A 12,838-nucleotide genomic window follows, 5' to 3' on the forward strand; every position below is an offset into this window, starting at 1 on the left:
CCACTGTGAATGAAAACAATTATTTCTCATTCAGTACATGTAAAATGCTGACATGTTATTGGTTTTGAGTTAGAGAGAATCAAAAACTACAAATAAGACTGAAAAGCAGGGATCAAAGCAAGTCAGGCACAGATTTGGAAAGTAACATGTGATGGGAATAGGCCATCTTAATCCAGGGACGCCACAACAGTACTTAAAGGAAAGAGGCTGAGGAGGCAGGTTTTTCTGACGGTGGCACAGGAGAGTTGACAGAACATAGACATCAAACTGATTTCAGGAATTAAGTTAATATAGATGAGACAGGCTATTCTATAAAATGGACTTTTATGAGCTTTTAAGATGTTTATAACAGTGTTCCCTCATCATTAGTTTACTCAAAATTGAATTGTGATTGATTAATGCAATTAATCAATTAACTGTATTTAGTTACTCATGCAGTGCTAATGCTAGGCTAATCTTCTTGGTTCCCCATTGATATAGAGCTAGCTCGACATCCACCCTCTCCCACTATCTCTCCATGTATCTCCCCTCTTTTGTGCTTGCTCGTTTTTGGCCCATTCTTTCTGCGCGCTCTGCCCTTTGTGTAAGCCAAGCTGGGGGCCTCTCTGTGACTTGAGCTCCGCTCCTGTAAAACTAATAATGACGGAGATTTGTGCCGGCTTAGCATTCTTTCACGGACTGCAGTGGAGAGAGAGGTCCAAATGGTAACGCAGCACTGGAGTGGGGGGGTCGGTTATCATTTTTGGGGGTGTCTGAGTTTGTTGTGAGAGAGACCAACGTGGAAGATGGATATATGGAAAGAGAAGTAGAAATCAGTGAAGCAGTGAAAATGGGAGGCCCCCTGTTCCCAGCACACCACATGCTTTTTATGGGTCAGTGCCACCAAAATCACAACTCATCTTCTAAAAACATCCTGGGCAAACACAAGTTCATCTGCAGCCGAAAATGCATTCCACTGTTTTGTGCAGAGAAAGCTAGTGTTTTGGTCTCAATAACAAGTCCTCCACAACCTATACTTAGGTAAGCCATTTGTTTTAGCATAATAACAGATTCAAGAGACAAGAGATTTGCACCAAAATGTTCTCAGCGTTGGGTTACATTTACTGTGTGGTAAAGCAGTGGTTGTTTTGCATCAGTTTTTATCCAGTTGGCTTACACAAATAAAAAAAATACTGAGAGACTGGTAGCCAACGTTTTATAGTGCAATCGTGCATATTTGCTGTTGTTTGATGTTTCATTTCACACAGCCCACCCAGACAAGGAGAAACAAATGCCTTGAAACACAAACATTCAGACCATGAACCAAAATTATATATGAAAAAAGAGCTAGTGGCATAGTTAAATTTCTGTCTGGGAGCCTCGGTAGAACTCTTTGGTCTGGTTAGTGGTAGTCACCTATTTTTGTCTCCAAGTTGGATTAAATTCAGAACTGTGAACAACTGTCCACCCCTTTAGGCACAAGACCAAGTAAAATATAATTTGACTTACTTATTTTAATAATTACTTTTTCCAACAGATGTGAGGTGCAGTTTGCTCAAAAGGGAGGTCTCTTTCTCTCCCTCTTTCCCTCTCTCTCTCTCCCCTTTTCCCATGTGAGCTTGCGTGTGCCAGCAGACTCTTCCAGCTATTCCTCTGCTCCTGATATCTCCGCGGCTCCACTTCCTCTTCTCTCCTTCCTAACCCTTTCATTCATTACATTCTCTCTGCACTCACTGTCACTCTTTGCCCTGCGCTCCCCCCCCAACCCACAGAAAAGCCAAGTCTGTTTGGAGGGAGAGAAAGAGAGAGAGAGCAAGAGAGAGAAGGCTTGTGTAATCTTCTCTGCTGCACACAAGCACATGAGAGCCGGCAGTGGGAGAAGTGGAGTTTTTAAGCACTTTATTGGACTAACTTACGGAAAGCAAAGAAAAGAAGAGAGGGGGCAGGAATTTGGACACGGGACACACCATGGCACACTGTCTGGTGCTGTTGGTGTCCTTATTAATGCTATCCACGGGAAGTGATGGTCGCAGGATCAGGAAAAGAGGACTGAACCATAAGGTGAGACTTCAGTGTAATTCCTTATGCTTTAACAGTACAATGGGGTTTCTGTTGGAGAGATCGGAAGCAGGCGGGAGTGTGGATGTTTGCAAAGTGGGAGAACATTTGCGGCTGATGTGAGGGGTAGCTGAAGGAACTTGAGACTGCAGTGTAAATCTGATGTTAATATGTGCTTAAAACAAGCTGTCGACAAATTGTAATTATCCTGTGCCGGAAAGTTTTGTAATCTGTAAATATACTGGAGAATCTTCGACAGAGGCTTACATAATTGCAAAAAAATGAAAGTATCACATTTAAGCCAGTTTAAAGCCTGTATAAATGTTATTCATCCAAAGTACACCCATGGTTTAGCAGTGTTGCATTGTTGTATTCATTAGTTTCAGCTACATGGTGCAACTCTGTGGACAGTTAACCATTCAGAAGATACAATATTTTGATTTGACTTATTAATTACCATGACAACGGTGCTAACTTTTCATCAGTGGTGGAAGGTAACAAAGTAAAAGTAGTAAAGTAGTGTGCTTAAGTGGAAATCTGTCACTGTACTTTACTTAGGTACATTGTAAAGTGGATGCTTTTTACTTTTACTTCACTACATTTGAGCGCAGGTATCTGTACTTTCTACTCCACTACATTTTTGAACTAGACTGAAAATTTTAAGTATTTGTTATTATTGTCTGAGATCTGCTGAAAAGGCTGAGGGTTTATTTTTCACACTTTCATAATTTGAGCAAACAAAAATATACATAGGGACTTCTGTTGAACAAAATCCAGCACAAATCTGTATTAGAAATCATTGTATTTGAGGCTTTATATGTCAAAATCTGCACAAAATACTTTTACTTTTTACTCTTTAAGTACATTTTTAAACATGCACTTTAATACTTTTACTTAAATAGTTTTTTCATGTCATACTTTTACTTTGACTTGAGTATTTTTTTGCTTCAGTATCTGTATTTTTTACTAAAGTAACAAAACCTATGGATCTTACTCCACCTGTCACAAATACTGAAGCACATTTTAATTAGATTTTGGACTTTACCTTGACAAACTGAGCCGTCCATAGGATTTCTCCATATTTGAACTATGTGGACGAGTGCCAGAAAACAATACATTTTCATGACAAAAAGACTAGCTGCATTGATGCATTTTGTCTGCTGCTAAACTCACACATTCAGCCCAGCACAGATAACACTTTTCTTATGAAGCGTGACAAATGGACATTGACAGGTGAACTTTTCCATTTCACCTCAGACATGCGAAACTATAGAATGCAGCTGGTTTGTATGAGCCACTGATTTCTTGATGAATTGGCATGCACAGTGGATGTACAGTGCGCATTTGGGTGAGAAATATGGGTTAGGGTTTGAACTTTGGGGCCCTGCTTGTTAATTCTGCTTAGATTGGTTGATTGAGCAAGTCTAATAGCAATTCGCTGTCGCACAAACGCTTCTTAACTCCACTGACTGACCATGTTTTGTTTCGCCATAACATTATAACGTGACCCTTTCCTCAAAGTTTTCCCATGATTTTCCTTGGTGTAGTTCCTTGTCCCGGTCCCAGGCTCTGCAGCACTGGAGCGCTCTTGTATAATTGGAACATGCTGAGACGGCTGCGTACAGTGCATTTGTCTCCTTTCCTCTTAAACTGTTTCATCTCTGCATCTTTTAATCTTTCATTTTGGATCCTTCCGCCTCCTCATTCATACACACTTTACAGCCAGCCAGTGCAGAAAGACAAATTATAGTCACTGGGGACCTCATGAATGTGCTGCACAATGGAAAATGAGACTTGAAAAGTAAATTGCTTGCTTACAGTATCAAGGCCACCAGCACTAGCAGCTTTCATCTGAGATCGTCTGTTTTTTGTAATGTACACAGGATTTCACCAGAATAATTACATATTTTTTTAAACAATTTATCTGGCTGAGAGAGGCCCACAATACATCTGGTTGGATGAACTATAATTACTGTCGAGATAAGGTCATATGGTAAGAGACAGAACAACTGCTAAACAAATGAAAGAGTTACTAGTTTTTGCAGAACAGATCCAAACAGAAGATGGCACCTTAAAAAAAGCTTTAGCAGGAAGTGTAACCTGCCATGCTGACCTTCTTCACCAGTAGTGACCATCAAGCCAGTGGTTTGATTCAGTAGTACTATCTGAAAATGGATATTTATGTAATTGGAAACAGGCAAAAGATGAAGAGTGGTTAGCGTGTGAGCTGTATGTGCATGAAGAAGGCATTACTCGACATATGTAATTACAGCTCTCTGGACGGCTATGACTTTTACCCTGATATTCATAAGTAATAACAATGGTGAACTTTGACCTTCTGTCTCAGTGAAAACACAGGCAAGCTGCATTGTGATATAACACTGACTGGACACTACTATACTTGAATGTGGTGCCTGTTGGAGACCTGCCCAGGCCTGTTCAGTGTTATCATAAATCAGTTTGATTCCCCAGTGGGACGTGGGTGCCTCAAAAAGCTGCACCTGAGGATGAGGGCCAATGCACACACTTCCTGGGCCGGGCTGGTGTTAGACTTGGCCCGGAGCTTCAAAGCCAAGCAGAGCACACATCAAAGTGTAGTCTCTAAAGGAGGAGCTGATATAAATCTAATTTGCTCAGTTACCCTACTCATGATATTTGTGTGTGAGACATAGAGACGATCACACAACAGTCTGGAACCAAACATGGCGACATAGAGAGGAATATCCAAAAGTTACAGAGTGTTTTTTTTATTTTTTTATTCTATATCCGTTTTTAGTCAGTAACATGGCTGTGGTTATACAAACAACAAAACTTCAAATACAAATTACCATAAAGTCAGTGCAGGAACAGAGTTGCATAATTTGGAGTGAATGTCTTTCAATTTTCCTTCATAGATTTGCACAATTTATTCACTTTTTGCCACTCTCAGAAATAAACAAATATGGGAATGTTGTTTTGTCTAAGTAGATTTTCAGTTCTTTGAGCATGTGCCTGTAAGAAAGAATAATCCTGGTCAGATGATCTAAATAATTTTGTACATAATATGGCACTGAAACACAGCCTTAAGATTTTATTTATTTATTTAAGACCATGACTTCATTTGTCCACACATTACCCTCTGTTTTTTTTGTTTTTTTTAAACTAAATTTTCATGGATAGATAGATAGATACATAGACAGAAAGACAGACAGATAGACAGACAGACCCAAGTCGCTATAAAAAAGTGGACTGGGCAACTATTATTTGCTGTCATCACTCATCAGGTCATTGGTCCAACTCACCAGTGGATTAGACTCAAATATGTCCATGCACGCTTTGTCAACCACACATATCAATGATTCATCTCACTGTTCAAGGTAAAGCTTTACCAAAGCGTTCCTCAACTCAAATTACTTTCCCTGTGGTTTCTACCAGGTGCCATCTGCCCTCCGTGATCTTTCCTCATGCAGTTGAAGACTGTTTTGATGTTCCTGCCTCTTCCATCTGGAAATTATGGTGTTACATTGCATACCTCATTTCTCACTCATTCTTTCTGGCACACAGTCCAAAAGCTGCTGCGTTCAAGATTCTGTCTTTTCTGTCAATCCAGGTTTACTATTAACAGGAAATGAGCATTGACAAACCAAAAGCCAACCAGATGTGTGCAGCCTGCTACTTCATAGCTCTGCCAGCTTTGAGATAAAGCAGTGTTAGCTGTTTACATCTAATTGAACAAATCCTTGACCTGTAGGCATTCAATAAGTCTGTAACATAAATGACAACGATGGTATCTGTCTAAGATCTCTGTGCACATTTGTGATTGAAGTGAAACGCCTTAAGTCACAGAGCTAGACTTTTGAGTCTCTTGTGGCTTCTTTGCTGAAATTCCACATGAACCACAGGCAGGAACACTTAAAAGAGCAGAACTGCAGGAGGAGATCAGTCAGGACTACTTTCACATCATGTCACTGCTTGTCAACAAGAAATGTGATATAGCAAGACAACAAGACTGCATCAAAGGAATGACCAGACAACAAGAGCCTTAAAGACGCTAAATGTCAATCAACAAGTTTTCTAGAACTTCTTTCTCAATGTAGGAGATCTGACAAAGAGACAAAACCACTCATCATTAAAGAAGACATATTGTGCTTATGTGTGTTATAGAGCTATAAACTATACACACGTGGATCATTGTTATAATTTGCACATTTTAAATCACAATATTCATCTAAAACGACATAAAAGAAACATCTCAACCAGGTCCCGGGGGAGAAAACTGACGTTACAGTAAAAGAGTCAGCACCTCCGATTGATAACTGCAGATCACCCTAGCAAACAGCAGATACCAAAATGACTATGCAGCGCTGCTAAATCATGAGTGTATCATCAATTAAGAAAATAAAATTGTAGAATAAAGTAAGTACAGAGCAGTGGGCGTGTGCCTGTCACGGTGAAAACAGGGATCAATCGGCAATATGGGGTCTTGAAAATAAGCATTTAAAGATTGCTCAAACACGCACGGATCACTCCAGATACAACATCGGGTGAATAAACGTTGAGAGGAAACAACTATCACAGGGTTAAAAGCTTAATTCTTGATAAAAAGTTGATTTTGCAGGATAGGTCGATTTTACGTAATTATCTAATCACCCTTTGAAGTTTAAGTCTGCGTCATTAGTCGATAAGAATCACAAACTGCAGTGACCCTCTTGAGCGGCTGTGGCTAATGCTTGTCCCCATGGAGATGTTACAGCTTTGCCTAGAACGTTCTACAGTATAATCACATTAAAGAAGTATTTTTATTACTAAAATACACTGAAAAATATCCATTCTTAGTGTGGGGGCGGAACTAGTGGCGTCACCAGTTTGTCTGCATGGAGATAGAAAAACTTAACGCCAAACTGTGGAACATTCCTGGCAAAATAGTAACATTTCCATGGAGACAAGCAGGTGGCAGACTCTCCAGCAGAAAAGTTATACCTGCCATAATGTGGGTTGCAGTGGTTGGTATAAATATAACATACTGTATATAATCTGAGGGCCTTCTTTTGTTGCATTTTTTTTTGCCTTATGCTCATTTTTAAGCACAGTTTTCTCTATTTTTAGCACAAAAAAATGACAATATATTGCCCCCTTTACTGTTAACGGTGGTCAAATGATCAAAAATAGGGACACCTGGGACATTTCTCGTATAAAACTGTGACAAATCAATGGTTTTGGATCAATCCGCTGGGACGGTGGACACTAGGCTCAAAACTGGGACTGTCCCGAGTAAATAGAGTTTGGTTACCCTACTGTAATTATTTGATATCCACAACACTCTCTACTCTAGCAGGTGGATTTTGGTGATGTGGTTCACCGAGAGTATGGTTTGTAATGTAAAATTAAATAGGCCTATGTATTTTATTAACTGGGCCTGCGAGGGAAAGGCAGCTAATGTGAAAAATAACAAGAAGCAGACGAAAAGAGGTGGTCGAATGAGAGGTCAAGGATGCAGGCTGTGATTGGTTAACTACAACAGTAATTTCAAGTCACTGTAGTTCATTTTAAACAGTTTGTAGTAGTCCAAAATCCTTGCTCAACTTGCATCCTGAACATCGTAATTATTCAAAATGATGAGTTTATGATCTCTTTTCACAACTCTCACAGACAAGAGCAGAGTTTTGCCTTTCTAATAAGATGCAAACAGCACACAGCGGACTTACTTTGACCTCAAAACCTGCGTATGCAATATATTGGTACTAGGGCAAGAGTTTTTTTCTCAAATAAAAATCAGGCATAGGGTGTTTAAACATTTGAAACAATGCAGTGAATAAATTATTTTCAATTTAAGTACAGTCTTCATTCTGTAAGCCTTTATAATGTCACTCATCACGCTTGTAACTGTCCAAATTAGTTCCTGTTTCAAGTGAGTTACAACAGCCACACTTTTGTTTTTCCAGTCGCGTGAGAGTGTGGTTAGCCTGCCAAATATACAGCGCTGTTTTAATGCTTCTGTGCGTACCGCAACATCATTATCTAATTAGTAATTTGATGTAAACCTAACCTACTCATCATTACACTGACTCAGAACAGTGGATTTAGCAAGGAGCTTTCATATAAAGTTTTGTTGACATTATGCATAAGGAACCTGTGCTAGAAAAGTTTGAGATATGTGATATGCTAAGATAAAAAATGACAAAAGATCACATAGTTTCTGTCTTTGCGTAGGTAGGGGGGGTCACTAAAACCAGGAAAGCAACTACTATGAAGTACAAATACTCATGTTACTGTAATATTCTTGAGTAATTGTACTTTTTAGTGGATTTTCACACCTGTATTTGTACTTGTAATTGCAAATAATTCTAACCCTGTAATTGTAATCATAGGAGTTAAATGACTAACCTGCAGAAACACTAAATATTACTTTGAGTAGTACTTTTCAGGCATACTTCATACTTTTACTTATGTACAGTTTTGGCTTGTATTTCTAGTCGTAAAACTGTTCTTTGTAATGAGTACCAATTTTCAGCACTTTCCATAACTGACTAAAACCACAATTTCTTATACAATATTCTGTCAATGTGAGTGTGTTAGTTTGTGCATGTTTTGGAGTGAAATAAGTATGACCTAAATGTCCAAAAAGTCTAACCTCAAACACATGTCTTTTACAAAGTTAAATCCAGAACAGCTGTGAGATTGTACACCAATCAAACATTCAGTTGAGCAGCAAGTAACCACTAAAAAGTATAAACATAAACGTGTGATTTACATAACATTGACATTGCCTTTTAAAGCGCAGCCAGCTACATCCACTGCGTATTGTGCTGTATATATTTTCTGTATCTCCGAATGTGTGTGTGCGTATCTTACATTTGATGTTTCTGAGGCGTGTGTGAAGTGCTCGCCTCACAGTTGAGTTCTTTGCCCTACTTTTTCCTCTAAGACTCACCAGGGAAGTGTCTGCCGCCCCGCTGTGTATACCCTTCTCATTTCAGGTCGTGACTTTTGCAGGAAGCATCACAAACTATAGTAGCCACCCGCTGCAGATTTTTCGTTTGTGTGTTTTACTGACCTCTCCTGGTAACTTCCTGCTATTGCATATGTGTCTTCCAGGATTATGAGTACCCCAACCATCCCCAGTCCACACAGCACCAGAAGAACGACCGGTGCCCCCCGCCCCCTCAGATGCTCCCGGAGCGGGCCTGCGAGGTGCCCGGATGTCGCTCAGACTCAGAGTGTGAGAGGCATAAGCGCTGCTGCTATAACGGTTGTATTTACGCCTGTCTAGAGTCAGTACAACCGCCACCAGGTAAGTATATGTTATTCTCCCTAAAGCCTCTGTAACATTAAATCCTGTAAATAATGTCAGTTATTCTCACGCTACAGTTCTGGACTGGCTAGTGCAGCCCAAGCCCAGGTGGTTGGGAGGTAACGGCTGGCTGCTGGATGGTCCTGAAGAGGTTCTACAAGGTTAGTATACGTACTCATAATGAATAATGTTAAAATGGTTGGGTTCTAACTCAGTAAACATGGTCATTTGTATGTTTCTGCATTTTGTGTTTCTTTTTAATTGATGAATCTGAATCCAAAAGATTTCAAAAAATGTAAACGCACTCCTGTTTATATAATTCCTTCTTACATATAACTGTATTCTGCATATTATTTAACTTCTTTTTTGATATAATAAATTACAGTTAGACCTGCCATTATAACTACATTTGACTTGTATGACTAAGATGATAATTTACACCATAGACTGTATATATAAATGGACATAGCGCTTCCAACTCCATCGACTCTGGCTCCAATTCACTTTACATTAGAAAACTGTGGCCCCTCTATCTGTAACGGCTGCTGTCATTTCAGTCGTCATTTCAGTCTTAAAATGTTTGTGTTAACCCGCTCTACATGATCCTGGTATTTATTTATTTATCTATTTTGCTATTGTGTCCTTAACTCAAGATATGAACTTTAATAAGACACAAATCAGCTGCCTTCTTTCCCCTTCTAGCAACGGGTTTGATTGACAGCGTTGCTAAGGAAAGGGGTGTTACCTCCAACATCTTCGCTCCAGATTGGCTCTTTGGTTGCTATGATACTCGTGGTTAGAATTCCAAATAAGGAACTCGTCTCCAAATTCGCTGCTATAACTGCTACCCTGAGTGTCATTTGACTGGAGCCGAACGCTATGGGTGACGATAAAAACATACCGCACAGGTCAATGTTGTAATATGGTCAGATTGTGGAATTTAATTATTAATCAACCTGATGATAGAGTCTCTAAAATGGTCTTTGAATGGGGTAAGCCTAAGTCACACTAGGCAACAGAGCTATGGGCTGTTTTTGCTGAAGCACAACTTCAATATGTATTTCATAATTTCCCATGCAGCGTTAACAGAATAAGAGCAAAACCGATGTCCAATTATGAAGAGCAGTGGCTGAATGGGATCTAGGCTAAACCCAAGTCGCGAACATATATTCCATTAAAAGATACGTTTAAGACTGAATTGTATGTCAGAGCAAATTTGAGCAGGAAGCAAAGATCATTGACGGCACAGCTGCGACAGGGATCCTTCCCCTGGACTTAGAAACTGGGAGGTTTTCTCAAGCCCCTGAAGAAGAAAGACTTTGTGGTTTGTGTGAGTTAGGAGACCTGGAAAGTGAAGCTCATTTTTTGTCGTATTGTCCATTTTATGACGAATTTACAAAGTCTTTATTTGATGAAATGTTCACTTGATACACCGATATGTTCTTGCGTGAAGACGACAACAAGATGAAATGGTTGTTTAATTGTAATGTTTATAAGTTGGCGTCATTTCTATGTAAAGCCTGGAAGACGCGGCAGATGAGTTTGTTTAAATAGTCTAGTTTTTTGTAACAAACGTCGGGACTATTGTATTTTGTTTATGGTGTCTTATAAGTCCATTAAAGGGCTCGGCATTCTTTGTACGCAAGACACAATAATAAATTCAAATCAATCAATGTAATTATCATGTCAAGCCCACAAACCAGTGCAGACGAATACCCTAAAATGCTTTTGTGTCTGCGTGCTGTACCTTCTGTAGCTGAGGCCTGCAGCACCACAGAGGACGGAGACGAGCCCCTTCACTGTCCCACCGGCTACGAATGTCACATCATTAACCCAGGCAACCCAGCAGCCGGCATCCCCAACCGTGGACAGTGCATCAAGCAGCGCAGTAACTCTGGTAAGGCAATAAGGCAATCATTCATACGGTGATTGGCATCGAACAGGGCCACAGATCATCTCCTATTTATTGTTGTTAATGAGCTAGGGTTTATTTGATCCAATTAAAGCCGTGTTAGTAATGTGTCTTATTATACGCACTATTGACAGATACGGGGTGTAAAGCCAAGTCCGGAGCAGCTGTTTGAAGCCTGGCCGGGTATCTCCTGCCACAGTAGACTCGATACGGCGCCAAGTTTCTCCCGATGAAATGAAAGCGTATAATTAGCACTACGGATAGCTTGCATTATAAATTAAACTCGCTTAATAATAGACTAAAAGGCCCCAAATGAAGTAAATTGGTGTTTGGTTTTGTTTTGGCTAACCTTTTTTTTTCCATGTTTGCAGATGGACGTGGTCTGAAGCACAAATACTACAAGGACTACAAGGATTACTTAGGCAAGACATGTTAATAATTGTAATTATCACTGACAAATTCTGCACAGTTGGGGCTAATCTTGATCTTTTTGGGGGGTTTTTTGTAGGAAGCAATACCAACAATGCAGTAGGCTACTAGAAACATCACCACAAGCACTTTGGGATGGAGTAAATTAATTATAATTTTTTTTTGAAATATAAATTGCCAATATCTGTACGACAACAAAACTCTAATATTTTGTTCTCTACTTAATCCTCAGATGTGACGTCTTCAGTCTGGACACCAATATTAACAAATAACGTAACGTGCCGACAAGTACAGCTGCTACCTCCGCATCGAAAATCCACATTCATAAAACCAAAGACTTTTTTTCTTGTTGGGGATAATAACTTAATGTTAATCTACACTCATTGAAATGCTCTGTTTGGCTTATATAACTTGTCCTTGTACTTTTTCTCTGGTTCAAATGGTGCTCATGAATATTTTTGCAGCCTGTGACAATGGTAGAATAAGCTGGTCAACTACACAAAGACACATAAGCTAAAAGCGGCTAAAACAACTCTGGGTAAACTCATTGTACTGACTGCTGCTTTTCTGGTGCTAATCTTCACAAATAAACTAAACTATTTGGTGCCTGCTTTGAAACTCCTCACACATTCAGAATAAAAGTTTGAAAAAATCCTCAGTTAGAGTGAATTATTGGAGAATCGTCAATGAACTGAGTCCTTCAGTCACATTACAGGGAGGGCATCTGGTGTAAAATGGGTCAGATCACCTTGCAAAACAAACTGAGTACTTTTATGTAACTTAATCAAATGCATAGGCCTGAAGAAACTCAATTATAAAATAACCAATTACGCATCATGTAGGACAGAGGTGCCCAAACGTTTTTTTTTTAATCAACGGCCACAGCTCAAAATATGTTCGAAGCGGAGGGCCACAAACCAGTGATCAATGCCCCGCGGTGCTTTAAACGCAGCTTTGACAGAGCCGCCGTGCATTAATAAGGCTTGAAACACATTCATTTTAGGTCTGTATCACAATGCAATGTGATGTTTGAGGATATAGTTGTAGAAATAGTTTAATTTGCTGTTAAAAGTACAGGGGAGTCAGCAGGAGTCCTGGGGGCCAGTAAAAAGTGGTCAGAGGGCCGCATTTGGCTCCCGGGCCATAGTTTGGACACCCCTGATGTAGAAACTCGTGCTGAATATCTGAAA

General features: G+C 39.7%; 1 protein-coding gene across 1 annotated transcript; it reads left to right on the forward strand.

Annotated features, from left to right (window-relative positions):
- The first annotated feature begins 1,633 nt into the window (after nucleotides 1-1,633).
- wfdc1 (WAP four-disulfide core domain 1) lies at nucleotides 1,634-11,655 on the forward strand. Its single transcript, XM_033968095.2, has 5 exons — nucleotides 1,634-2,040; nucleotides 9,112-9,307; nucleotides 9,385-9,468; nucleotides 11,064-11,204; nucleotides 11,591-11,655. Exons 1-5 carry the CDS (start codon nucleotides 1,948-1,950, stop codon nucleotides 11,653-11,655), a joined length of 579 nt encoding a protein of 192 aa, XP_033823986.2. The 5' UTR covers nucleotides 1,634-1,947.
- Nucleotides 11,656-12,838: the final 1,183 nt, after the last annotated feature.

The sequence above is a fragment of the Periophthalmus magnuspinnatus genome, chromosome 6 (assembly GCF_009829125.3).
Source record: "Periophthalmus magnuspinnatus isolate fPerMag1 chromosome 6, fPerMag1.2.pri, whole genome shotgun sequence".
In the NCBI taxonomy this organism is placed as follows: Eukaryota; Metazoa; Chordata; class Actinopteri; order Gobiiformes; family Gobiidae; genus Periophthalmus; species Periophthalmus magnuspinnatus.